The sequence below is a fragment of the Trichosurus vulpecula genome, chromosome 1 (genome assembly GCF_011100635.1).
Source record: "Trichosurus vulpecula isolate mTriVul1 chromosome 1, mTriVul1.pri, whole genome shotgun sequence".
Lineage (NCBI taxonomy): Eukaryota > Metazoa > Chordata > Mammalia > Diprotodontia > Phalangeridae > Trichosurus > Trichosurus vulpecula.
In genome coordinates this window covers 57,750,784-57,778,700 of record NC_050573.1, presented here as the reverse complement: position 1 = coordinate 57,778,700, position 27,917 = coordinate 57,750,784, and the positions used below count along the sequence as shown (strand labels likewise).

Below are 27,917 nucleotides of genomic sequence, written 5' to 3'. Positions count from 1 at the left end.
TGTCCCAAGGCAATATGAAGCATCATTACAGTGCTAATAATAAGTATTTACAAAAGGACCACAATAAAAATGATTGCAGATCATGTTCCAACAACTGTTACAATGGATGAAGAGGAAGAGAAATTCTACAAAGACCTCAAAAGGCTTGGTGACTTCAATGCAGAGGGAGGGGGGGAAGGCAGGTAGCTAGGTGCATTGAACATGGGCCCTGGAGTCAGAAGGACCTGAGTTTGAATCTGATGTCAGACACTTATTAGCTGTGTGACCCTAGGCTGTGTGACCCCACCTCCAAAAGAATAAATAAAGTGCATCTTATCCAAATTAATTTTTTTAAAATGGAGGGAGGGATAGTTAAAAAAAAAAAGTTAGAAAATAGTGATCAGGACTAAAGAAGGAGAGAGGTTTGTTTCTTGGAGACTACCAGAAGCCTCATGCCTTATTCAGTAGAATTCAGCATTTTCAGGGATGGCTTTAGGTGAGCCAGTGAATAGAACGCTGGGACTAGAGTCAGGAAGACCTGAGTTCAAATCCAGCCTCGGATACCTAGTAGCTGTGTGATCCTGGGCAAGTCACTTCACCCTGTTTGCCTCAGTTTCCTCATCTGTAAAATGAGCTGGAGAAGGAAATGGCAAACCACTCTGGTGTCTTTGCTAAGAAGACCCCAAATGGGGTCATGAAGAGTCAGACATGACTGAATTGGTAGTGTGATACAGTAGAAAGAACAGTGACTCTGGAATCAGAGGGCCTGAGTTCAGATCCCTCTGACACCACCTTGGTGATCTTGGGCAAGTCAACCTTACCACCTTGGGCTTCAGTTCCACCATCTACAAAATAAGGAGAACGGACTAAAAGGCTGCAGCATGCCTTCTAAACCTATGGTCCTATGATCCCCTGGCACCAGCAGAGTACCCAGCATGCAGTAAGTGCTTAATAAATGCCTGCTGAATTGAATAAAATATCATGAATACTTTCTTCAAGAATCCAAAGACTCTGAGTATCATTAAATAATATCACAAAAAATGGAAACCGATTATATCTTAACATGGAGGATGTAAGGCATTACTTATGTGTCATTCCTGATTTGTTAGGATAAATATAAAAACTAGTGCAAAGATAAAAAAATAAAAGACAAATAAAAATATACTGTGTGGAAGCAAGACAATTCCAACTAACTTAAATTCTTGATGCCAACAAATCGGGAAACTGAAGGTGGAGAGGCAAATGATGCTAATTATGCACCACCACTTACCTTCTGGCAGAGAGGGAGTGGACTTAAAATACCAGATAAAATACATATTTTTGGACATGGCCAGTGTGGGCCTCTTTGGATGGGCTATGCATATTGGTTATGAGTTTTATTTTATGTTATTTTTAAATTATCCAATGGAAGAAGGGAGGCAGTGGAAGAAAAAGATAACTAATGCGTGTCAAAATAAGTAAATACTTTTTAAAAGATACAGAGAATATAACATCCTTCTGTATTTGTCTGTTGAGCATAAAAACGCATTGGATTTTATAGAGCAAAATGCAACTTAAAGGCTCCCCACCAACAAGGCTCTCCTTTGCATATGTCAAAATCCTACAACAGTCCTTGAAAGAGAGAACCTTTTTCAATGACCCTCTCACTATTAATAGCAAGCAATTAAATAGGGAGGTGTAAGCTTGCCAAAGATATCTACCACCATCATAGAGGAAATCCGGCACAAAGTCCAAGGGATTCCCTATAAATCAGGGATTCTTAACCTTTTTTGTGTGTTCTGGACCTTCTTAAGCAGTCTGGCGAAGCCAAAGGACCCCTTCTCAAAATAAGGTTGTTGCTTCTATTCATAATTGAAGGAAATACTAAATTTCAATTAGTGAAAATAAAGATGTCTTTTTATTCCCATCCAAGTGCATGGACCCCCTGAAATCTATCCATGGACTCCTTGAGAACCAGAACCAGATCAAGTGTCAAACATAGTGTGTGGTTCACAACATTCCCCAGTGCAGCCCAAAATATAATTGGGAAATATTTAATAAAATAAACAAATATACAATGAAACAGATAACATTACATTTTAAAGCTAAGTCAGTATGCGGCTTGCAGGAATCTTCTTGGACCTATATTATTGTTCAGTCCTGTCTGAGTCTTTGTGACTCTATGGACCATAGCACATTAATACTGTCCATGGGATTTTCTGGCAAAGATATTGAAGTGGTTTGCCATTTCCTTCTCCAGTGGATTAGGGCAAATAGAGGTTAAGTGACTTGCCTAGTGTCACGCAAGTAATAAATGTCCGAGGGCACATTTGAACTCAGGTCTTCTTAACTATAGGTCCAGCACTCTATCCATTGAGCAACCTAGCTGGCTCTCTCTATAATTAAACCAGTAACAGTGGCCCCCATTTCTATTTGAGTCTGATGCCACTGCTCTAGATCATATGACATAAGACATTGTGTTGATTGTACCAAATGCTGGACTAGTGTAGAACGTCCCGGAGAAGATCTGGAACATGACACTAAAGTTTGTCCTAACTATCCACACATGGAAAACCAAATGGATGAAGAATGTCCATCATACAGACTACGCTAGGCAGCATACAGAATGTAGTAGCTTAAAACTACACTAAGACTTTTGGGACACCCTGTATATCTTGGACAAATATTGCAAATGGATAGTGAGTTGGGCCCAGGGGTAAACAAGTAATAAATAGGCTGGATAACCTTGGGGAAACTGCAAAATTCTTTTAATGGACCTTAAGTTTTTCCTGGAAACATAGGTCTATCAGAGAATTGCCTTCCCATTTTTAACATCAATGTTCTTTTGGTGTGGTGTGGCCACCTCTAATCTCCAAAGAATTGAAACTGAGGGTGTCCTGACCATTAATGGAGAAGTGCAAGACGGTTGTAAGCAGGCTGCAACACATTACAATGAATTAAGGAGAAATGTGTATAATGGGTGTTATCAACAAAAATGCATAAATGATAAAGATGGGTTAGTCATGAAGCCAGGGCAAGGGGTAAAGCCCATATGCTTGGATACTTTCAGAAAAACTTACATGAACTGATGCAAAGTGATGTGAGCAGAACCAGGAGAACATTGTACACAGGAACAGCAATACTGTACGATGATCAACTGTGAAAGACTTGGCTACTCTGATCATGACGATGATCAAGGCAATTGTGAAGTTCTCATGATGAAAAATGCTATCCATCTTTAACTAAGAACCGATGGAATCTGAATGCAGATTTTTTACGCTATTTTTCTTGGGGTTTTTTGGTGGGGTCTGTATTTTCTTTTGTAATATGACTAATATGGAAATATGTTTTGTACGACTGCATATCAAATTGCTTGCCATCTCAGGAAGGTGGGAGGGGAGGAAGGGAATTTGGAACTTAATTTTCTTTTAAATGCTAAAAATTGTTTTACATGTTATTGGGGGGGGGAGTAAAATATTAAATAAAAAGATGGGGAAAGCCATATGCTTCACGGGTACCCAGGGGATATCAAGAGAAAGTGAGGAAGGTCCCCATCATAGGAGACTCCTTGTGCCATAATTAGGAGAGGCAGCTAGGTGGCGCTGTGGGTAGAGAATTGGACCTAGAGTCACCAGAACCAGAGTTCAAACCCAGCCTCAGACACTTAGAACTAAGTAAATCACTTAACCTGTTTGCCTCCCAGGGTTGCTGGGGGATTAAATGAGATCTTTGTCCTGGCACACAGTAGGTACTGTATAAATGCTTATTCTCTCTTCCCTGCCTCCCACTCTCGTGGATGAATCATACAGGTCAGGCAGGCATGGATGGGCAGTGATCTGCTCTGGGCCAACAGCGAGACCACAGATCTATGAATAAAGGGTCTGGTTCCTTGAATTTCGCCCAGCAAAGTGGGGTCTGTGTGTCCTCCCCTGCCCAAATTTCTCTCTTAAGTAAGGTAGAAGATGCCTGTGAGAGGGCATCTGTAGTTCGCGCGCTTTAATTAGTAAAGGGCGCACTTAGGGCTAGTGAAGGACGTCCGTCCCCATTTCCCTACTTAACCCTGGGGGGAAGGGAGGGAATCTGCGCCTGTCAATTTCTCCAAGTGTCCACCCATCCTGTCCAGGGAGGCTCTAGGACGCTCCTACCCTGCCTTCCGCGCTGTTCCTCACCCACCCCACTCCATCTCCAGCCTCCGAGCCCTGCCCCGGTGGTCCTCCAAGCTGGGGTCGGGGGTGGGGGGCATGCCTTGGCGCCCCTCCCCCACCATCTCTGCCCCGTGGCTTCCCAGGCTTCCTCCAAGTCCGTGCTCAAACTGCACCTTGTGCAGGAGGTGATAATAACAGTGATAATTAATAACGATGATGATAATAGCCAGCCTTCACGGAGCGTTTACTACGGGCCAGGCACTGGGCCAATATTCACGATCATGCCCGACGGGATCTAACCACCGGGCCACCTAGCCGCCCCGAAATGCAGCCTGCATGGGCCTGGTTATTTGCATGTCTCCCTCATTTTAGAATGTGAAGAAGAGCCAGGGAGGACTGGAGGAAGAGAGGCCAAGAAAAAAGTGGGGGAGAAAAGAGGGGAGGGAAGAAGAGGGGAAGGAGAGGAATGAGGAAGATGGGGAAGGAGACAGGTGATGGAGAGAAGAGGGAGATGGGAGGGAGAAGGGAAAGGGGAGGGGGAAGAGGGAGGAGGAGGGGATGGGAGGAGAGGAATGGAGAGAAGAGGAAGGGGGAAGGGAAGTGAGAAGAGAAAGGGAGAGGTGGTGGGAGGAGAGGAGGGGGAAAGCGGAGGGGGGAGAGGAAGAGGCAAAGATGGAGAGGAGGAGGAAAGAGGAGGGGAAGGGAGGGGGGGAAGAAGGATAGGAAGGGGCAGAGAGGGAGGGGGAGGGGGGGAGGAGGAGGAAAGAGAAGTAGGGGGAGGGGAGGAGGGGAACTAAGAGTAGTGGGAAGGGAGGGAGAACGGGAGGGAGGGGAGGGGGAGGAGGGGAAGCCGCGGGTTCGGGCGGCGCTTGGCGGCCATGTTGGGCACCAGCCGCGGGGCCAGGCCGCCTGGGCGCGTGTGAGCGGCCGACAAGCGGCCCCGCCAGCCCTCCGGCCTCCCTCCCCGGGCCGCCCCGCTCTGCCGCCTCCCTCGGGCGGGAGGCCCCGAGCCCGCCCTCGCCGCTGCCGGGCTGGGTCCGGGCGGCCTCCCGGGGCCGCGACAGGTGAGTGAGCGCGGCGGGGCCGCTCGAGGGGGCGCCCGCCCGCGCCCAGGGGCCGAGGCCGCGGCCATCCATCAACTCGTCTGCCCAGGCCCTGATCGTGTCACGCCGCCGGGCCGCGCCGCGCCCCACGGAGCGGCGAAGCCTGGGCTAGGCCGTGCATCCCCGGCCTCGCCTTACCCCGCAGGCCGCGCAGCCGGGCCCGGGGCCGCCCGGGACCAAATCCCGCCCCCCGCTGAAGAACGCACTGCCCATTGGTCGGCGGTATGGCGAGGGGCGGACGGGATTGGTGGATGGACCTCGGGGGCGGGCGTGATGGACAGGGAGGCAAACGCAAAGTTTCTGGTGAACTGAGCTTTGGCCAGGATTCAGAGCTGGAAGGGGTCATCTAGGCCACTCAAGGAAATTGAGGCTCAGAAAAGTAAAGGGACTTGCCCAAGGTCATCGAGTGAACCAGCACTCGAACCCAGGCCTTTTGACTGGCAATCTAGTGTTCTTTCTGCTACTGCCGGTGCTGTACCTTCATTCTTTCTTAGGGCATTTATTAAGCGCCTTCTGTGTACAAAGCTTTGGGGCTGGGTTGCTTGACAACGTTTGGATAATACAGGACTCCTATCTCTGTAGATCTCACAGTCTAGTACGAAAAAAGACCCATATACAGATAACTACGGGGTACAATTTTTTTTAGGGGGAGGGGAGAGACAGCCAGGTGGCCAGTAGATAGAGTGCCAAGCCTGGAGTCGGGAAGACTCACCCATCTTCCTGAGTTCAAATGTGGCCTCAGACACTTACTAGCCCTGTGACCATGGGCAAGTCACTTAATCCTGTTTGCCTCAGTTTCCTTATCTGTAAAATGAGCTGGAGAAGGAAATGCAAACCACACTAGTATCTTTGCTTAGAAAACCCTAAATGGGGTCACAGAGATTCAGACTGAACAACAGCACAATATTTTTTAATATACACATAAGAAGATTGGAGATAGGGGCTAGGTGACAAGATCTCTTCTGGCCTCCCAAGGAGTTCACATTCAAGGCAAGGAGCTAGAGAAAGGATAAATACGTTTTTTGAAAGCCAGTTAGACACAGTCCCTGTCCAGATAGCTGTCGCCCTTGAAAGCAAAGCGTGCTCCCTTCAGGGAAGGGTTTGGGAAAGGAGACAGGAACAGAGTGAGAGAGGTGTGAGATTTGGGCACCAGCTCTTTGATGTCAGGAAAAGGGCTTGAGCTCCCTGGGGAATCTGCCTCCCAAGCTTAAAAGCACCGAGCTTCCCAAAAGGAAGAATTAGTGATTCTCTGGAGTTTCTTGTATAAGTGCTCGGAGTGACTTTGTACAAATCACTTGTTTTCTGGAGCTCACCTCTGTCATCGTTAAAATCAGAGTGTTGGTTCAGTGAGTCTTTAAGGGCTCTTGTAGCCCCGAGCGTATGATTTGAACCATTTTAGTACATGTAGCTTTAGTAGCTTTAAGAACATCACATCCAGCCTTCTACTTCAAACTGAGGCCCAGAGGGGGGAAGAGACTCGCCTAAGGTCACACAGCTGATGCATGGCAGAGCCAGGGGTGATCTCTCCTTCCTACCCTGACTCTAGTGCTCTTTCCTTAGACACTGCTATTCCTGCTGCTTTTTCTCTTCCACTTTCTACCCCGTCCCTCCCTACTACAGAGAGACAGCATAGAGTAATAGAGTCAGGTCTCCAATTCTGAAAGACCTGGCCTCAAGCCCCACGTTGCATAATCCCAAGCAAGTCCCTTTGCTTTTCAGCAGCCCCCATAGAGCTCTCCTAAGCCACTGAGCAGTTGCCCAGTCTGCACTGGTTGAGAGAGTTTCCTTATAGGGAAAACTATACCAATGAAATCATAGGGGTATACCAAAAAAATGTATTACAGTGTTGTTAGGCTTTTGCCAATCTATCACTAAACTTACTGAGTTTCTCCTGCGGGGCCCAACCCCGTGCCAGGCAGTGGGAGGGGATTCAGAGGTCCCTGTTCTATGTCTTCAGTAGGGAAGGGAAGGGAGCATTTATTGAACACCTACTATGTGCTGGGCACTGTGCTAAGTGCTTTGAAAACTATCACCTCATTTGATCTTTGATAGAATAAGCTTTTATTAAGCCCTTACAACGTGCCAGCCACAGTACCAAAGTGATGGGTATACACACACAGGTAAACAAGAGAGCCTGCACCATCAAAGAAATAGTTACCACTTATGTCTCATTATAAGGTCTACAAGCATGTCACTGATCCTCACCACAGCCCTGTGAGGTGAATACTATGATCTCCATTTTACAGATGAGGAGACTGAGGCCGAGAGTGCTCAGGTAGCCTGCCAGTGGTCAGGCGGCTAATAAGTAGAGGAGGCCAGGTTTCTTCAGACTCCCCAGGGCAGAGCACTTGCACTCAGGCTATGGCAGAGGACAGTCGGAGCTCAGGCCAGCAGGGGTGCTGTTTGTCAGGGGTCAGATGAGGGAGAGAGCGTGAGCACTTTGGAGCCTCAGGAGAAGGAGATGCCTGAGAGCTGAGGTGATCAGACAGGGTGTCGTGGAGGAGTCGAGGCTTGAGCCGGGGCTTTCAGTCAGGGCAGATTTCAGGAGGTGGCGAGCCAGAAGGACGATACCCCCTCAGGAGCATCGGAACAAAGGTGGCTGGGGCAGGGTGGGAGGTGTCTGAGGGACTCCTGGCTGCAGCTCAGCTTACCTGACCAAGAGCAGAGGGAGGTGGGGAAGAGAAAGGCCTGGGATGGTGCTTTGGAGGCAGAAGTCCTGGGCTCAGGTCCTGCATCTCCCACTTAGAGTCTTGGGTAAATACTTGCCCTTTCTGAGTCTCAGTGTGACCAGATGAGCTTGTTTTTGTAACACTACATCACACATGTCTACAGCGACTGTCGATAGCCTTCGGTCTTAGTCAGAGACATTGAGGCTTGAGGTCGCAGCAGCAGGGAGCCACAGCAATCATAACTCTTTAGAGCTGGCCATTTCCTTCATTTTATAGGTGGGGAAACTGAGGCCCAGAAAGGGAAACTGACTCACCCAAACTTAACAAATAGTAACTAGGAGACCTAGGCCTGGATCAGCCTCCTAGTTCCAAATGCAGCCGTGTTTCCGTTCCATTATGCTGAGCAGGGCAGGAGCACAATCAGAGCTTGGTTGAGGGGCATGAATCTGGGCACCTGAGCCTGAGGAGAGAGAGTGAGAATAGTAGAGGGGTCTCTTGTAAAGTTCCAGGTGCCAAGCAGTACAAACCGTTCAGGACTCCCCTTGGGAAGCACTCACCCTGGCCCTGGTTCAGCCTGAGCAAGGCCCTTGACAATTTCAGGGATGTCTTGGGTACATCGCGTGCCCCACAGCTGCAGCCCTGATGTTTGTGCACCCAGACTCCTGCAGAGCTTGGGTGTGGAAAAGGATGGCTGAATCGTTGCAGGGCTCCTCGGGACTGTGAAGGAAGGACGGGCTCAGAGACCCAGGGGCTAGCCATCATAGAAGACAGAAAAATCTCCAACCTCAGGCCCAACGGTGACAGCAGAAGTCAGCTGCTTCCCTGCAGTGCTTCCAGCTTGGGAACAGATCTTTATTAAGCACTTCCTATATTCACAGTCCTGTGTTAGGTCCTGAGGGAAATGAAAAAATGAGACCTAAACACTACCTCAAAAGTAGCATTACCAGGCAGCCTGTGCTCAGGTTTCAGTGAGGAGAACTGAACTGTCAGCTCTGGAGAAGCTTAAAAAAGACACTTTGCAAAGAGTACTGGTTTTAGAGTCAGAATCCCTCACCTGGAATCCCAGGTCTGCTGCTTACTGCCTATGTGACCTTGGACAAGCCACTTCCCTTCTCCAGCCCCAGTTACCTTCACTGTAAAATGAAGTGGAGATGGAGGGGGGAGGGGAGCTGATGCAGACTAGAGGGATCAAGGCACAGTGACCACAGCAGTGTAAAGGGAAACCACATAGACACCAGAAGAGTTGGTGCAGTGACCGTTCTCGATGGTGAAACATACCTTCCCTCCAATCCTCCCAGCAGGATTTCCTCTGCAGGTTGTGTAGTATGCTGCTCTGGAAAGATCTGGATTTTTAGTCCCAGCGCTGATGCTTACTAAGCTCTGTGACCATTGGGAATCACCCTTCTGTCTTCCGTTTTCCTCATCTGTGAAATGGGATAGGAATACTTGCCTTGTCTGCCTCTCAAGACTACTGTGAGGAAAATGCTTTGTAAATGTAATTATAAGCTTTTTAAAATTATGTAACAGAAACTCAGCGTCATATATAACCTTCCCTTTTTATTCTTTGTATATTAAATTGTTCATGTTTGTTGATTGTTAAGTTCGTAATAAAAAAAAACTTTTAAATGTTTTTTAAACTTTAAAAGAGTCCTCAAAATGCAAGCCCTTCTCCTTCTGCACTCATTCCCCATCTCAGCGAAAAGACTGAACCTGCCTTGTTGTCTGATGTCAGGAGCTGAGCTCAGCACAGCCATGGCCCAGGAGACCAACCAGACACAGGTGCCCCTGCTATGCACCACAGGCTGCGGCTTCTATGGAAACCCTCGAACCAACGGCATGTGCTCTGTCTGCTATAAGGATTTCCTCCAGCGGCAACAGAATAGTGGGCGAATAAGTCCCCCAGGTAAGGTAGACGTGTCACTTTTCTTGCACGTTCCCAACAATAGGTGGTAAGTAGGCTGCCGCCACCAGATGGATCAGAAAGGTCAGAGAGACGTACCTAAATATCTGAAAAAGATCAGGGTGTCCTAGTGGACTGCCATCTCAATAGGAGCCAGTGTGACATTGTAGCCAAGCCATTCCCTGGCACAAAAACCTGTTTGTTTAACAGTAATACTTTTCCTGATGAAAATGGCTGTGCATCATGGGATAGTACCACAGACTCTAAAGAAGGTGCAAAGGTGGTCCAGTGGGCAAAGGAGAGACAGTAGATTAAGAGTAAGAGCACCCGCAGCTGATCCCCAGCAGGGACTGGTTCACAAGAAATGGTGTGAAAGATACCTGAGGGGAGCCAGTTAGGAAGCAAGCAGATGGAAAGTGGATCTTCACAGAATGCTGAAAGCCCTAAGGATTCCCGGGAGGGCACAGATGTTGAGAAGGGACGGACGGGTTCTGTCCGATCTGGGCTGTCAGAAGCAGGAGTATCCACCTCAGTGAGATGAGTGTCAGAGCATCTCAGACGTGACTGACAGTAGCCAGAGGGAGGGCGGTGGTGGGGATGCTGCCCTCTGCCCTCCACATTTGGGTACTGCGTTTAGTTCTCAGGGCCACATTGTAAGAAGGATATTGTTGATGGAATGGTAAGAGGACTGGAGAGGTAGGAAAAGACCAATGGAAGGAACTGGGAAAGAGAATGATTGGGGTGGGAAGGGGTGGGCAGCTTTGAGGAGGGGGCAGGGCTTTTATGGTGTACAGTGATAGTAGCTGGCATTTGTATCACACAGATGGCGGCAGAGGGCTTTACAGCCATTCTGTGGGCCCACCACAGCTCTGGAGATAGAGCAGGCGTTGTTACTCCCATTTTCCAGACGAGGACACTGAGGCCTAGAAGTTAAATGACTTGCCCGTGGTTACCCAGCTTAAGCATCAGAGGAATTTGAGCCCAGGTCTCACCTGACCACTCTGTCCACTGTGCTAAGCTGCTTCTCAGAAGGAAGATGAGATTTATTCTGTTTAGCCCTGGAGGACAGACCTGGGAGTCAGGGAGTGTTGCAGAGGCAGATTTTGGCTCAATCTAAGGAAAACATCTTTAATAATGAGAGCTGTCCTGGAGGGGCATGGCCTCTTTTTGGGGAGAGGGGGGTGCTCCCCATCCCTGCAGGTCTTCACATGGAAGCTGAATGATGGATGGTGTGTAGGGGCTGTTGTCTGCACGTTGTGTGCTTCTGGGATGTCTCCTGTCCCCAGGGCACCTTTCTTTCCCCACATCAGGAGGCTTAGCACGATAACTCGTTTCTCCAGCACTTTAAGGTTTATAAAGTACATTCCTCTCAGTACAGCAGAAGCTCTGTGGTGCGAGTACTGCCATGTCCATTTTACACTGAGAACACTGAGGCTTATGGAAGTGAAGGGAGCTACCCAGATGAGGAGACAAATGGGTGTTGTGTGTGTGGTGGTCTTCCTGCTGTAGAGAAGGCAAGTCCTGCCTAGGGTCTGGTCTTGAGAGGGTTCTCTTCCCGTTGCCTTTTCCCTGCCCCTTACCGTACCTGCTACGGAGTACTTTCATTGCCACAACAACTCCCGAGATGGGGGCTGTGGCCTAGTTAGAAAGACCCTGGCTTTGGGACCCAAAGGCCCAGATGTCTCAGCTTCGCCCCAACCAGGAGGCCCTGGGAAAGGCCTCTCGGGCCCTCATCTGTGAGATGCAGATGATTGTTGGACTCTGGGGATCCAGGGTTGGAAGGCGAGAGATGTTAGCAGCTGCCTCTGATTCTCTGATAATTACTCCCTGGACTCTCACAGCGCATTAGGAGAGTTGAGGAGATCTGGGCCCTGTATGTGGAATGTGGACAGAGTGGTGATTGAAGTGTGGCAGAGACTTGGTTTGAGGACTCAGCTCTGTACTGAGTTGGTTTAGAGAGTAGTGTGCTGTTAGCGGGTCTCAGATATAACACAGGGCGATTGTGGCTCATGCTTTTCAGTGACTGCTGAGGCTTGTGGAGCCTGGCACACTCTGCCCTTCTGGCTCTGGGTCCTGCTGCCCTCCTGTACAGCTTTTGAGGGACAAAAAAGAGAAAACTAATAGAATAGTACAGCCCCACACCCCCCAGTAGTGTTCGTTTGACAGAAAAGAGCCCAGGAGGGGGAGACTGAGAGAGGGATTGGAATCTGTAGGAATGGGGACATCACAACGACCACACTTGGCATTCTCAAGTCTTGTGACAGAAAAAGTGTTTTGTTAACACTAGAGGCTATGGAAATGTAAACTATGGCTGCTCACCTTCATACTTTTACAGGGGAATGGTAAAAAGCAGTCCTGGTGGTGACGCCTAGGCATCAGAATGTGTGGGTTCTGATCCCAGCTCAGACGCTTAATGTTTCTGAAGTCGCAGCCTGTCCCACAGGAACCTCATGTGTGCCGTTTGATCTCAGCGAGACTCAATTTCCTTACTTGTAAATTGGGAATGATGATATTTGCCTTACGTCCCTCAGAATGTTGTTGTGAAGCAAGTATAAACCTGAAAGATCACTGGTCTTCCCTAGTAGCAGGGACAGCAGTGCGAGCAGCAATGTGGCATGAAGTGGGCTTCCAATCTGGGCAATACAGAGGTCAGCGAAAATCCTGCCTGGGCTGAAAACCGCTTCTTTCCCCAGCAATAGAGTTTGAAACATATCTTCTTACAGAGACAATGTGGCAAGTGGTAGTGATGTCTCGCAGCTGGCCCCCAGAAGCCTTCTTAACCTAGCATGCTGCAGAGGATAGAGTTTCCCATTGTTTCTGTGGAGAAATATGTACCAGGCCCCAGCTGGTCATCCGAACACCAGGCAGCCACAAGGGCCTTAAATGGGATCGGGGTCAGGAAACTTGGGTGTCCTTATGTACAAAATGAGGCGGCTAGCCTAGGTTATGGTTAGAGGACCTCCAACTCCAAATCAAATGAACTTCAGCTTCATCCCCAGCCATAGCCTGTGGGGGAGCATGTTCTCCGCCTGCCCCTGGTGGTGAGAGGGCATGTTCATGGGTCCCTAGAGAGGGGTCAGCCGTACCACAAGGCAGGAAGCACAGCAGAGAGGGAGGCCTGCAGGGCTTTGGCACCAGCTTCTTACCTTTGTGTCCTCTGACGGATTCAGACCTCACTCCCCTCTCCCCACCTTTCCCCATCCTCCCCCCAGTAAAATGAGGGCATTGGATTAGATGATTTCAAAGTCCCTTCCATCTCTAAATTTTATGATTTAATCCAGGCTCTTCTTTGGTGACAAAGAGCCCACTGCCAAGGTACATCTGGTGCCTTTTCAGGGATCTGCCTGTATTTTTATTCCCAGATCTTCTCCATCCTGGAAGATATTTAAAACTTGTTTTGTTTCATTCCTCTCCAGCTCCCCTTGGCTTCATCTTTGTGGGCCTTGGGGAGTCAGCTGACCATTTTTTTTCCTGTCCTCCCCATCAGGACATGAGACTATTTGCCCCCCAAGGGCATCTCCAAGTCAGCAGTCAGTTAGCCACTGGTGTGTATTGAAGAAAGCATAGAACTTGGGGAAATGAGATACAGAACTGGATTGTCACTGACTTTTACTTTGAACATTGGTGGGAGTGGAGAGAAGGTGCTTCGATGGCTGGACTATTAACAGTAACTTCCTGACCAGAGTCATCTTAAAATTCTGCCCTGGTCCTCTCCCTCTCCCACTGAAATCAATCAACCAGTAGGAATTTTTACTAAGGTCCTACTATGTGCCAGGCACTTGGGAGATAGACAAAAAATGAAAGAGGCCCTGGCCTCAAAGTGCTTATATTCTTTTGGAGGAAACAATATGTTTGCATATAAATATATAAAATAAACGCGGGGTAATTTTGTGTGAGGGAGGCATGAAGAACGGGGTAGACTCTGTTATTACAGATAAAGAAACTCATGTCAAGGGACAGATGAAGGGCACAGGGGCTTTGACCCCCAATCCAATGCTCTTTCCAAAATACCTTGCTGGAATGTCATTCTGGGACGTTTCGCTGCCACCTCCTGCCTCCCCAATGGCAAGGCAGTTAAAGGCAAGGCTTGGTTTGTTTATTAGCTAGAGGAGAGATGATGGTGAACTTAGTATATGTTCCTGGCCTATACAAAGTGGGTACGTTTCCTGAGACTCCAGGGATGCCATCTGTCCCAGATCATCCAGTCCAAGAGGGGAAGTGACTTGCTCAAAGTCTGTTAATTGAGTTTCTCACGAGTCCTCTCCTGCCCAGTCCAGACTTGAGTAGGCCTGATCATCCACCCTACAAGTCCACACTCGATTAATCTCTCATTGTTGCATGTGTTCTAATACCAGTTCTTCAACTCGACCAAAAGCTCCTAGAGGGCAGGGATCAAGCCTAATATTCGGGCAGCCCCTGCAGTTTCCAGTACGGTGCTAGGCACCTAGACAGTCCAGTGGGTTCAGCCACCTCCCTTCCAATTTTGAGTTCCCAGGGCTGAGAAGTAACGGGACCTGGGCCAAACTTGCAAACCAACCTGACACTCCAGGGCCTGATTGTGTTTTATCCACAGTAGCCAGCAGCCCCAGTCCTGCTGCCCTGGAGACCTTCCCTGCAGCATGTGCAGAGGAGGCGGACCCTACACCTGATGATGTCTTAGCCAGGTGAGCACAGTCTTCCTGGATGTCCCATCCCTGTGTTACCTTTGGCCCTCTGTCCCCACCCCTGCCTTTCCCAGTCACGAGGTACCATTATTCTCCATCACTTTCCATGCCTCTACAAGATCAGCTTGCTAATTGTCTCTCTTATCTGCTCTCTGATGTGTACTATCCTGCCGGGCCCCTAGATCGAGCTCTCAGACTCCTGTGACCCACCAGATGACAGCTATGAGCATATCGAAGGAAGACAGCCACAGCCAGACAGGCAGCTACGTCCAGGCAGAAGAGGCCCTCTCCACGACTCCCTCGTCAGGTAATGGACAGATCCAGAAGGGAGATGGTTGGAGGTCTTGTAATACCCAGGGGCTGGCAGGCTTCCAAACATGGAATCATAGGCTGAGCATTTGGAAATCATCCAGGCCAGCTGGCTCGTTTTACCACTGGGAAAATTTAGGCCCAAAAGGTGATGCAAGAGGTCCCTGGTCACACTGCTAGCAAGATGGGACTAGAAACGGGAGCACCTGATGCCTGTTCCTGTATAGCTTCCACTGAATCTCATTTGACAAATGGGAAAATGGGGAGGCTGTGACCCAGAGGATAAATGCCTTGCCGAGGGTCCTCAGTCTCCCGGCTCATCTCTTCTCACTGTGCCTTGCACCTTCCTTCTGGTACCTGGCATGTAGTAGGAGCTTGCGGGATGAATGACCGCTGCTTGTGGGGGTCTTCAGATATTTGAAGGGCTATTGTTGTGCAGAAGAGGGATTAGACTTGTATTGTTTGACCTCAAGAGGGCAGAACCAGGAGTAAAGGGTCAAAGTCGCAAAAAAGGGCAATTCAGGCTTGATGTCAGCATAAACCATCTCACAATTAGCTGTCCCGAGGTGGAATGGACTGCCTCTACTCCCTTTATTGAAGCTCTCCAGGCAGAGGATGAATGTCAGGTGCTGCGATTATGGGATTTCCTTTTGGATCTGGGTTGAACCAGATGGCCACCAGAGTAGGGTCCCTTCCCATTCACACATTGCGTGATGACTTGGTGAGATTGACAGGAGGCCCTTGCGATCTTCAGACTCTGCTTTAAAGCACCAAGACAGAAGAAAGTGCCTGATCTGCCTTAAAGATGAACTCACTCTCATTGAGTAGTACAGTGTAGCAGAATGGAAGGCCGGTGACTGGGGACTGTTTGTTTTTGTCTCTGTCTCCCCAGCCCCTCAGGCTCCCCTGCCCAGAGCAGCTGCTTCAGGATTTGAGGCACAATGAGGGTGAACGTTCATGTCAGGGATGTTGTAAGGGGATGTAAGACTGGACAGATGCATGACCTGAATCCTTTCCAAAGGAGCTTCTGTAGTCTGGACGATTCAATGACTTTGTGTATAAAAATGTGTCCTATTGAAAAGTGCATTTCCAAAATCATCAGACAGAGCATCTCAGGGGTGATTAGCTGTTGATTCTGAAATAACTTTTGATGCAGGCAGCAAGAATAGGGGGCCTCTGTGTACACCATCTGTGGCAGACATTAGCACAGCTTTTCCAAATGGAGTCTTATGTTTGCAAAAGCTGACCCCAGGTAGCAAATGATCCAATCCCAGGCTTGATTGCCCAATTTTAAGGTAGTTGAGTAGCACCTCATTTCCTTCTAGTGAACATAAGACAGTGTTGCATTGTGGAAAGAACATTGGACTTGGAGTTCAGAGGCATAGCAGAGTGGACCACAGGGCTTCCCCAGGGCCTCCAACATCCCTTCAGTGGCCCTATCAGGAAATCACTCACTCCTCTTACCCAATTTGAAACCCCAAACCTTTATCTGGATTAGGTAACCAAAGTGTGCATGTTGTCCCCAGAAGGTCCCATATGTAAGTAATAGACAGGTAAATACTGCTTTCTGGGGAAAGTTAGGATCCATGATTTCATCAGTTATAGGTCTCCTTTTACTGAGTCAGGGTAGCTACATGATCTTGTGGGAAGAATGTCAGATGTAGAGTTAGGGGATGTTAAACCTGAAAATTTGGTTGAAGGAAACAACAGAGCTAGGTGATAGAAAAATCCATGTTGTTTATTATTTTCCCTTAAAGCATAGCGGAGCTAGCTTTCTTGTACGTACAAGGAGTCAGAGTATAAACTCTGGCTGCCTGAACAAAGCAATGAGAAAACTTATATATGTTATTTTAGCAGAGCTAGCAAGCCTGTATGACCTCATTTTTATGACCTCCATGTATGTTTAACCATGATACAAGAAGAGGATTTTCCTTAATGGAATAGAGTTGTAAAGGATGTTGACAAAAGTCAGTTGAAACTACAGCCCAGTGTCTCTGTGTCTCATTACATTCCATAACATAGTATATACCTGTAGAATATTAAGCTAAGGAAAAGTCACATAATTCAAGATAGTGTCTGGGGTCAAGGTTTTCACCCTTAATGGCCATGGACAGAGCAAGGAATGCTCCATCTGGATTTTGTTGATATAAGATAGAGATATCTCTGAGCTTACTCAGAGAACAAAGAGACTGTTAGGATCAGGCTTTTCTTCTGGTTAAGTAGTTCAGGCCCTGAGTCTTATTGAAATTACAAAAATGATATAAAATAGTATAATATTTTCCACAGGGACAAAGGTTCAAATTCTGGTTCTGTCCCTTATTGCCTGTAAGGCTGTGGGCAGATCTCTAACCCTCTCTGGGTCTTAGTTTCCTCATACATAAAAAGAGAATGTTGAACTAGATCACCTCAGTGATCCCTTCCAGCTCAGAAGTTGTGGTCCAATGATCATGGTCCCTCTAACACCTTAATAGATGGTCTTCATTAGTTTCTGTACACTCCCACCTTGTCCCCCCAAAATTGACACCTTGGTGAACTTCTGGACACCAGCCGCTCTAAATTTGGTTGGTCTGGTCTTCTGGCCAGTAAATTGTCATTCTCCAACCTTACCTCCAACCATACTCCAACCTTCTTGTATTCCCCCAGTAGAGTCTATAAGCTTCTTCGGAGCAGGGGCTGTTTTTTGTTTTGCATATAGTAAGCGCTTGATAGATGCTTATTAGGTTGACTTGATTGGAATAGCCCATCTCTAGGCCCATAGTCACAGCATTATAGTTTGGTAGAGCCTGTCTGTGCTTGTCTGGCACTGCTACTGAGAGCCCAGAGTCATTTCCATGACACAAGGAAGTATTAGAGATGTCTTTAGGGGAGAAAACATATTGGTATCATTACTTTATATGCATATCTCATTTTTGACCCCCACGTGGTATTTTCTAACTCAATTCCCTTACCACATTCACCAGACTTTATTCTAAATTGGAGATTATTAACCTGGGATCCATGGACCCATTAAAAGATTTCAGGAGGCCCATGAACTTGAATAGAAAAAAACTTACATCTTTATTTTCACTAACCTCTAATTGAGATATAGGATTTCTTTCAAGTATGAATATAGGCAACAAACCACAGTAGTATTAGAATTCACCAGACTACCCAAGGGTTCATGACATGTAAGAGGCCAAGAACCCTGCCATTCTCCAGGAATTCAGTTCTTTCCAAAATCAGATTCGCCCCTAAAGCATGAAGATCGGCCCCCACTGAGCACATTCCCAAGTGTAGGCCTCAGTGATAAAAGCTAGTTCCTAAGAGGAATCCAGACCTGGCTTGTCTTGGCTAACAGTCACATCCTTGAAATGAGCCCACGCTACCTGGAGGGACAGCTTAGTGAGACAGGGCCACCCACTGCATACCTGGCTTCTGGAACGCTTCTTAGGAATCAGTCTTCTTACTTGGCCTCACTCTGGGTATGTCTTTTCTCCTCCAGGTTCTCTTCTCGAGACATCTCAGAGCTCCTCTGAGGAAGAGAAGTCATCTGAGAAACCCAGACCGAAAAAGAACCGCTGCTTTGCTTGTCGGAAAAAAGTGGGTCTGACAGGTATGAGCAGGAGGCCCTGGGCAGAGTCCGTGCAGGACTGTGTGTGAACCTCTGTCCTTGGTGCTGGGAGAGGCAGGCACAAAGCCTTGGAAGGGCTGAGGTCCAAGCTTGAGGACTGGGAGGCACGTTAGAGATCGTCTGGAACAACACCCCCGTTTATGAACGAGGGAACTTGATGCCCAGAGAGGGAAAGGGACTTGTCCAAGGTCACACAGATAGTGAGGGGCAGGGGCAAGATTGAAATCCAGTGCTCTTTCTAGTTAGTACTCCATGCTTTACAGTGCATTCAAAAAATGTTTTTAGAGGGGAGGGAAGTGGGGTTGGAGGCCACCAAGCACAGGGAGGAGCAGCCCCTGCCCTATCTCAGCCATTGAGGATTGCTGCCATGAGGCCACCTTGGCCTCTCTGTCTTAGAGTCATTCTGCTTCAGGAGGGGGGGCTTCTGGCCACGTTCTAGGAGATGGAGCTTACAGAGGCTACCGTCTGGTGAAGCATCTGCGTTGATGTTTCTTAAGGATGTGACCTTGAGCAGGTCGGGCTCCTTTGGTCCAAAATGGTGACTGACCATAGATTCTTAGACCCTTCCAAGGGATTTTAACGGTCTACAAGAAATCACAAACTCGCCTGAATCTTCAGGAGCTTCAAGGACTGATTGATTCATACCTGTATTTGTGAGTCTTTGTGGGAGCTGAGAAGAGATGTCCAGAGTCTGGGGTAGTCTGCAATAGGCAGGACCCCCTCGGGCGCATCTCAAGAACACCAGGAACCATCATCCTTCATCTTGTACTTAAATTGATTTTTTAAACCTCAGTTTAAGACTTTAGAGTTATCCTCTTTCATCCAAGTGTCATCCATTATGTCACCTCTCCCTTTCTCTCTTCTCTATCCTTTTATCCAAAATGTTGATAAAAATGCTAATAGCCTAGCTCCCTGGGGCACTTCACAAGATGCTTCCTGAAGCCATTAATGGCTATCATTTCTAATCCTCCCATCTGTGCTTTAGTCTAACCCATTTCTCTAAATTTGGTGAATTGCTTTGCTGAAAATCTAGGTGAATGATATCTGCCAATTAGAAGCTGCCTTATAGTCTAGTGACCCTTTCAGAAAAGGAAGGTGAATTCACCCAGAAGGATCTGTTTCTGATAAAACTTTTGTCACCAAGGCCTTAGTGATCTCTGCTTCTTTTTTTTGGCATATTCACTTTAGCATATTCATGAATTTTTCTAAGAATTAAATTCAAGTTTATTGCTCTAGAGTTTGCAGACTCCACTGTTTTCCTTTTTTGGAAATTTGGATACAGAATTTGCCCTTTTCCCATTCTCCAGCATCACTCTTAGAGTTCTTTGAGTCTCATTTCTCTATGAGCCAGGTTTTGTTTGTCCTTCCCAGGCCACAGACTATTCTCCTTGGGGAGTTCTGCCTTTCCTCTCTGGTTCTTTTCCATTGTCCCTTCTACCCCTTGCACTGGCATGAGCACCTTCTTCATAAAGCCTCTTCATAAAACCTTAAAACTGCCATCTTCCTTTTCTCTTGCACTTTGTCACCTCTGACCCAGTGCAGGACCGGCGCTTCTGTATCCCTCCTTCCATGCTCTTGTTTCCTGTGCGCTCCACCAGTCTTTTTAGATGGCCCCCTCTTTCTGCCTCTCTTTGTCTGAAGTCGAGCTTCCCAGCCGTCCTGCCTGTCCTCTCTCCAAGCCCTCCGAAGGTCCCAGGCCCACAGTTCAAGGGCACAAATCTGAATTATTCCTGTTTTTTCTCTGCTTTCAGGGTGGTCATTTCCCACCAAGATTCCCATCATTTCCACCCCAGTTTCTCCTTGGAGGTGAAATCAGATCTAGAATAGCATTTTCCCTCATTTGTTTCTCTACCTTTTAAAAGATGAAATTATTATTAAGGCAAGTCAGGAAACGATCAGCTGCTTTGCTTTTGGCAGAGAGGGAACTCCCAGAGAAGGCTTCATAGAGGGCCCAGAATCTGAGTGAGGCTTCATAGGGTGGACAGGAATATTCCAGGTGAAGGTGGGGAAGAAGGGCATTCCAGGCACAGAGAGGTCTGATCAAGGAGGGTGGCGTCAGGTTGGGGAGAACCTTGAGTGCCAGGCAGAGGAGTTGGAGAGCAGAGGGGACCCTCTAGACACTTTGCTGAATGGAGGAGGAGGGACATGACCAGACGAATGCCTGAGCAGGCAGATTGGGGCAGCATGGGAAGGATGGGGACAGAGGGCAAGAGGCAGAGGGAAGAGGCAAAGCTAATGCCCAGGCTCCCTATGTGGGTGCCGGTTGCTCAGTCATTAAGTGGCAGTTGTGTGCTAACCTCTGTGGTAAACCCTAGGCGAGCACACAGAGAAAGGCAGAAAACAGCCCCTGTTCTCAGGGAGCTCACAGTCACGTGGGAGAGACCACATGCAAACAGCTGGTATGGACGAGCTATAGACAGGGGAAATGAGATATCAGCAGAGGGGAGGAATTAGCATTAACAGCATTGGGAAAGACTTATAGGAGGATGGAAATCAGGGAGGGAGACAAGAGGAGGGAAAGAATTCCAAAGATGGGACTATAGGCCAGGGTACCACTGATGGAGACTCAAGTCGGGAGCAGCAGCTTAGAGGCCCACAGAATGAGCTCAGGTTGGGACGTGCTGAGGGCTATGTGCTGAGCCTGGCTCCTTCCCGCTTCTGCTCGCTGGGAACCCTGGAGCATGGAGTATCCATTCTCTGGGCTCTCCGCCTCCAGCAGGCAGCTCCCCACCCCCAGGAAGAGCCAGTGAGCTCATCAGCGCTCCTAGGAGACCGAGGTGCAGTTCTATTTTGGGAGCCCCTGCACTCCGCCAGGGACTCCTGTCAAGTGCTTCCTAAAATCACCCACAAGCACCTTGTCAGTAACCTACTTCTGGCCTGGGGTTTTCTCTCATTTTCAGCAGGTAGAAATGGAACAGAGATTCTGGAAGTTGACTTCACCTCTGTTCTATGTTGAGTATGCTGAGATGCCAGATGAGCCCTGCTCAGGACAGCTCCATTTCACCCCCTCCCAAACGAAGAAAACAGGCAAAGCAAAGTACCCACAAGGGCCAAGCCCCACCTTAGGCGCCCCCCCCAGGTGTAGGGATGTAGGGGAAAGGGACTTGGGCACCAGGAGAACCTGGGTTCAATCTCAGCTCCGTCACTGGCCATCTGTGTGGCGGTGGGCCAGTCACAGGCTCTGCAGCTGCACGCTTCCCTTCCTCACAAGGCTGTAGCCTTAAGGCACTATAGAAATGAGTTACTAGTATTATTAGTATTAAGAGGAAGAAGCCAGAGGGCTGGACTTGGGGTCCAGAGGCTGCCTCCATCACTGAATAATTATGTGACCTTGAGCAAGTCACTTACCATTTCAGTGCCTCCGTTTAGTCATCTGTACAATGAGTGTCATAATACTTGTACTCCGTGCCTCCAAGTGTTGCTGTGAAGAAAGTATCTTGTAAAATTCAAACACCCTCCAGATGTGAACTGCTGGGAGGGCAGAGGAGCAGGGCGGAAGTTTCCCCAGCAGGAAGCAAGACCACAGCTATCCATTGTTTGCTTGGGAGCCTCTTCCTTCCCCATCCCCTCCATGTGAAATCTTGAGCAAATCAGTTAACCTTTGGGGGTCTCTCTTTATCTGTAAATTTAAAAGCTTGGACTAGACAGTCTATCATGTCATTGGCCCTGACTGTCTATGTTCTGTCCACATTGAGAGACAGCACAGTGCAGGGCAGGGCTTCAAGCAAGAGCCCAAGGCCCCGCTTCTGGTGCTGACACTGTGTGACCTTGGACAAGGTCATCCCCCCCTCCATCTTTGTGTCTCCCCCAGGGCACCGGATCATCATCTACAAACTTAATCTGATAATCCCTCCTCCACTAGCTATGCCACAAGGTTGTTGGAAAGAATGGGTCCTTTCTAGTTCTGAATCCTCGGCTACCCCTGACTCCAGGTACAAAACTGAGAGAGAGTCGGTAGGAACAGAAATTGTCTCTGTGTCCAGCCAGAGTGCCAGACTCAAATGGTGGCCCTGCCTGTGGGCCTGGGAGGAGGTTGAGGTGATGAACCTGTGGACAGTTGCCTGCATGATGTTTCCTGCTCTTCCCTTGGTTAGGGAAGGGTGTCAGCTGGGGCTTCCGTTGGAGTGTGTGTAGGGGGCCTGCCAAGGATGGTGAGTGAGATGAAGGGGCTCCAGCCAAGCCCCTGCCTAACTAGGCCAGGCTCCACAAGGGGAGGGGTCAGTCCCTCCCCCGCAGGGCGCATAGGAGGCCGCTAAGTCTTCCTTGAAGTGACTTTGTCACTGTCATTAGGACTTGACCAGTACATTCCTGTTCTTGAAATTTGGAGGAATTTTCAGCAGACACAGCTTGAGAAGCTGGAAAGAAGGGTCCTTTGTCTGATAGGGAACCTATTACATTAGGCTTGGTCAGGGACATGTCTCCTTATTTATGGCATGAATCAGCCGTCCTATCTTGGTTCCTATGTTTATGGGATATGTCAGGTTCCCTAAATCAGCACAGTCTGCGTAAAGGTCCCTGTGGGACTTGTAGTGCTAACGGCCTCAAATCCAGCTTCATTGGTAACTGTGGGCTCAGCTCACGTCTGGAGTCAGTGTCCATTGGACCGTGAAAGGGAGAGAGAGTATATTTCTCTGTTCTGATTTTAATAATAATGATAATAACTAACTTGTATGTAGAACTGTAAGGTTTGCAAAGCACTTTACAAATATTATCTCAACCCCACAACAATCCTGGGAGGTAGATGCTACTATATCTCCATTTTACAGTTGGGGAAACTGAGGCAGACAGGTTAAGTGACTTGCCCAGTGTCCCATAGCTAATCAGTGTCCGAGGATGGATTTGGACTCAGGTCTCCCTGTCTCCAGGTACAACACTCTATCCCCTGGGCCTTTGAGGGTCGGGGCTTGAGTCCCAGCTCTGATATTTACATACAAGTGTATGATCTGAACCAAATGCCTTCCTCTCTCTGGGTCTCAGCTTCCTCTTCTCTTATGAGGGCATTGGGTTTCCAGGCATCTGAGGTACCTTCCCCTCTGAATCCTGTGATCATCTTTGATCTGAGTTCAGATTTAGTCTGAATTGGATCGGGTTGATTGTTCTCTTCTTCCCTGCCCAGGCTTTGACTGCCGCTGTGGAAATCTGTTTTGTGCCATGCACCGATACTCAGAAAAGCACAGTTGTCCTTTTGACTACAAGGCTGAGGCCGCTGAGAAGATCCGCAAGGAGAACCCCATCATTGTGGCTGAGAAGATTCGGAAGTTGTGAAGTGAGAAATGTGCCCCCTGTCCCTCACCTCTCCCTGTCCCAGCCCCAGCCTCTCCTCGATCCTCTGGGTAAATTAGCCTTCAGGACTCAGGCCTGGGCAGCAGGGATTGAGGGAGGAGTTCCTCTGTCCAGAATCTTGAGGCTTTGCCCTTCCTTGTCAGCCATAGAGCATCTTCGGATCTAGCGAGTTTGGCTTACCTGGGCTGAGTGGGCTGAGTCAATAGGTGTATCTGAATCCTAGCTGCTGTCTCCCTTCCCCCAGGCCCTCCTTTCGGAAGCCCAGAATGATTCAGGGACTAGAGGTGAGAGTGGGGAGCCCCAGTCCTTCTCTGCCCCCCACTGAGGCCCCTTTCCTCTCTGTACAGGCGTGGCATCCCTGAGGGGCACGGTCATCCGTGCCATTTAAGAGGTCCTTGACTCCTCACCCTGAAGCCAGGCCTCTCCCTCCAGACGGGGGATCTGGCTGAATCCGCTCTGAAGCCATCTCTGGGGTTTGGGTATTCCCCAAGATAAAGAACTCTGCAGCTCGAAAGCCCTTAGACTTGTTTGTGTCCTCTCCCTCCCTGGCTCCAGGGAAGATAGTGGGACCAGCTTCCCTCTTGTCTCAGCAGGAAGCCTTGCCCTCATTTCTCTATCTCCTCCCTTCCTTTACCATTTCCCAGGATTTCCCAGCACCACCAGCAAAGTGGGGTCTTACTTTCCATTGGTCAAGAGTGTCGCCTCTCAACTCTGATCTTGCTATCAACCACAAAAGCTGTTTGTGACCCAGTCATAAGAGATGCGTTGAAGAGGGCCCCTTCCCTTCCCCTGCCTTTCTTCCCACCACATGCACTCACTTTGCTATCTACGTTCTGCCTTACTGTGCATTCCCAGTTCTCAGGTTTGCATATCCAGCTCAGACCAGCACCCTGTCTCCCCTTACAGGGAAAAATCTCAGAGGAACCTTAGCTTTGTATAAAGGTATTGTTGATAGTTAGCAAGCCTTGAAGGGCAGAACCAGCCTGGTACTCTGATTCAGTACCTCCCTCCACCTTGCTCTTGTAGGCCCCTACTCCTTCAAGCCTGTGTGCCTATGCCCCTGCCCACGTCAAGCTGACTCAGTTAGCTTTTTCCATGGGAAGCAAAATGTACCAAGCATTGGCCCCCTGGTCTGTAGGGTACACAGCCACCTGTCCTCAGGTCACATGGCATCTTGAGTGGATCTTTGGGAGGTGGGATGGAGTGTGCTTCTCTTTGGTGTTGCCTCTTTCTTCCTGGGAAGTCTTTGTGGGGATACAGTCCTGACGAGCAAACCAGCTTGGTTTAGAGGCAGGGAGTGGTGTCCTATAGTCCAGTGAAGGAGAAGGTGCCCTGCAGCCAATTAGAAAGCTCTGCTGGGGCTGACTCCTTTGGATTCCAGGACACCCGACACCTTCGAAGAGCCGCCTGAACCTCTCCTAGAGGCAGCAGGAGAATAAGTGTCACAATTGGATTTTGAATCTAGTCTCTGTTCCTTCCCCTCCCTAGGGAGTTGAGCCAGATCTGCACTGGGGTCTTGGCTCAAGACAGCCCTCCAGGCTCTCGCCAGGGGCCAGTGGGCAGTACCAGGCTGCCATCTTCTCAGGACTGCCACGGCCATTCTGGACTCTTAGTGAGTGCCACTGACTTCCTGGCCACGCTTCTTCTGCCTTCTCAAGCACATGCTCCTGTTTGCCTCGAGCCCATCAACGTGTCCTCCCAGTTTTCTGTTTTAACTTTTGCAGACAGATTTCACATGGCTGGGCAGGAGCAGCAGGAGCAGCCCATTCACCCCTCAGGATTAGCCTCTGCCCCCCCCCCATGTCTGTTGACCATGCAGATCCTCTGTAGCCCCAGGGGCTAATGGGTGGGCTGTATAGCTTCCAGCCTGCTGCCCCTTCCCTCCTGCTGACCCAGTTCGATCTTATTTTTCTTTTCCTTGTCTCCCAGCATCGTGCCCCACCTGTGTAAACATTAATATATTCCATTTGTCTCCATGGTGTGCTGTGTCTCACATCCAGCTTGGGCCCAGTGGGCAGAACCAGGTGCACCAGTGGGGAAGCTGCAAAAAGGCAGGTTTAGTCTCCGTGTGTGGAAGAACTTCCGTGATCATTAGAGCTGTCCAAAAGTGGAACGAGAGCCTGGGGAGGCTGTGAGCTCCCATCACTAGCAGTCATCAAGCAGCATTTGGATGATCACTTGTCAGGGATGTTTAGAGAGGAATCCAGCCCAGGTATAGAGTGGACTTGATACCCTTGGAGTCTCTTGCCATCTCTGCCCTTGGTCTCACCACCAATCTCCCTCTTTCTGAGCCTGGTGGGATGGCAGTAGATGTAGGAAAGGACCTGGAATTGGGAGGCCTTTGGGAGCCACCACTCCCATCTCTCAGGGCTGATAGCCACTCAGGCCCAGGAAGGTCCTCAGAGGCTGCTGCCCTGTTCAAGATCTCATTTTAATGTACCACTTCTAACAGCATTATCACAGTTCTGTGCCTTAAGATTGGCAAGCCCCACCTGACTTCTTTGGAGACCTCACTGGGTCTCTTGTCATTACCCCTTGTAAAGGAGGCAGTTAAACTTGTTCCCTTCCAGCTCTAGATCCCGAGATCTATGATCTGCCTTAAGAGGATTAGACTGGGGTTGTCTAAGAGGAAATAGGATTCGGTGCCCCATATAAGACCATATTCCTTTTTCCTCTTCCTCCTTTCTCCCCCCATCCCCTCCCCCAGCCAAAACATCCCATTTGGAGCTAAAATTCTAGTTCTGAATGCCAGTTCTGCCAGGGACCAGGAAACCCCAGTGGGGAAGAGGGAATGGGAACTCGAGAACCTCATGTCCTCATCTATAAAATGAGAGGTGGACTGATACGGTCTCCAGAGGGCTTTTTCACTCTTACATTCTGTGCTCTTAAGTTTCCTCTCAGCTCTGGGAGCTGGCTATGTTCACTAGCATTTGGGGAGCCAGAAGGGACCTTAGAGATCACCTCCTCCAAATCCTCAGGCCTGAAAGGTAAAGCAGCGAAGGACTCCCCAGCTCTGACATTATGCTTCAAGCTTCCCTCTGGCTCTGTTTCTTTGAGGGTTTCTGATGGACCACAGGACCCAGATCCTAGACTTGGAGGAGCTGGGAGAGGAAGGAGGGTTATTAAGACATTCTCATCAATACACCCCTTCACTCTCCTTACTCTTTTCTCATCCTTGAGATCTGCCTTCTCTGGATCATTTCCCCAGTCTGCCAGGTCCAAGCTACCTTTATCCCACACACCAAGAGACAGTTCACTTTGATTTCCTCTTTTAATAAAAAGTTTTTCAAGCTTGCATATAAAACCAAATGGTGTTAGTTCTGCTTGATGAAGTGCTGCGTTTTTCCAACAAGTGGTATTTGGTTTGGACATGGATACAGTTGGATTTGATGGAAAAGAAAAGGAGGTGAGCCAAGAGGACAGAGGGTGCTGGGGGGCTGCCTTCACTCTCCTGGGTCTGCTTGGAAGCCCCTGGTAGCTGGTGGTAGAGAGCAAAGATGGTCTTCCTTCAAGACTCCAACCCACACAAAAAGATAACTAACAATACCAGGCAAGTGTATTCAGTATGTCCATCTTCCCCCACCACCCACCCACCCAAAAAAAAAAAGTTTGATGTTTCCATCAAAGCCAAGTGTTACAGAAAATAAATCCTGGAAGTTGAATTCAAAAAACATGAAAACCTATTGCATGGAACACGCTCTGCTCTGAGGGTGGCCGCCCTCATGGAGCGTCTAGCCTCCTAAGAGGCAGGAAGCAAGACAGATAAGACACGATATTACAAGATATGCACATATGGGGGTCACATTACAATCCTGTGTGAGATCCCAGGGGAAGGTTGTCATCAAGCAAGGGACCGATCACTACTGAGGGTAGGAGGACAAAAATACTTCTCCTCATTAAGCTTACAATCTACTTTGGAGGGCAATGCAGGTAAGTCAGTACAAAGTACTGAAGCCAGAGATCGCTAACCCCCAAGGGGATCAGAGAAAGCAGCATGGAGATGGGGGCCACTGGGCTCTTCCTTGACAAATGGGATTCTAAATGAGGGAAGGTAAGTAGGGAATGTGTTCCAGGTAGAGAACATAGCCTTTGCAAAGGCCTGGAGTTGGGAATTCAGAGAATAACTTGGGGAAAGCTGCCTGGAGAAAGTGGTATTCCAAGAATAAGGAGCAGCCCAAGGAAAGACTTAGAAGTGGGAAGGTGTAGGAGCATATTAAAGGGGGCAGTGTCTCCTTTGGAGGTTGAAGGGGAATTAAGGTGAGGAGAGAGGGACTGG

The 27,917-nt window shown here is 48.7% G+C and overlaps 1 protein-coding gene across 3 annotated transcripts; it reads left to right on the top strand.

The window, feature by feature from the left end:
- Positions 1-9,531: 9,531 nt before the first annotated feature.
- Positions 9,532-26,945, top strand: LOC118850173 (AN1-type zinc finger protein 5-like). 3 transcript variants are annotated; one of them, XM_036759404.1, is made up of 6 exons: positions 9,532-9,778; positions 14,349-14,439; positions 14,622-14,746; positions 18,230-18,340; positions 23,475-23,624; positions 25,130-26,945. In XM_036759404.1, the coding sequence occupies exons 1-5, from the start codon at positions 9,532-9,534 to the stop codon at positions 23,621-23,623; spliced, it is 723 nt and encodes a 240-aa protein (XP_036615299.1). In that variant the 3' UTR covers position 23,624; positions 25,130-26,945. The 3 variants fall into 3 exon arrangements, with proteins under 3 accessions (XP_036615299.1, XP_036615290.1, XP_036615282.1); XM_036759395.1 differs by having other exon boundaries at positions 24,286-26,945; XM_036759387.1 differs by having other exon boundaries at positions 23,989-26,945.
- Positions 26,946-27,917: the final 972 nt, after the last annotated feature.

What these genes read in the sequence shown, in the direction of transcription:
- LOC118850173 (XM_036759404.1), top strand. Translation starts at nt 9,532, where the DNA reads ATGCAAGCCCTTCTCCTTCTGCACTCATTCCCCATCTCAGCGAAAAGA. An exon ending in TGGGCGAATAAGTCCCCCAG is followed by an intron (nt 9,779 to 14,348) that starts GTAAGGTAGACG and finishes TTTTATCCACAG; the next exon opens with TAGCCAGCAGCCCCAGTCCT. An exon ending in CCTGATGATGTCTTAGCCAG is followed by an intron (nt 14,440 to 14,621) that starts GTGAGCACAGTC and finishes CCGGGCCCCTAG; the next exon opens with ATCGAGCTCTCAGACTCCTG.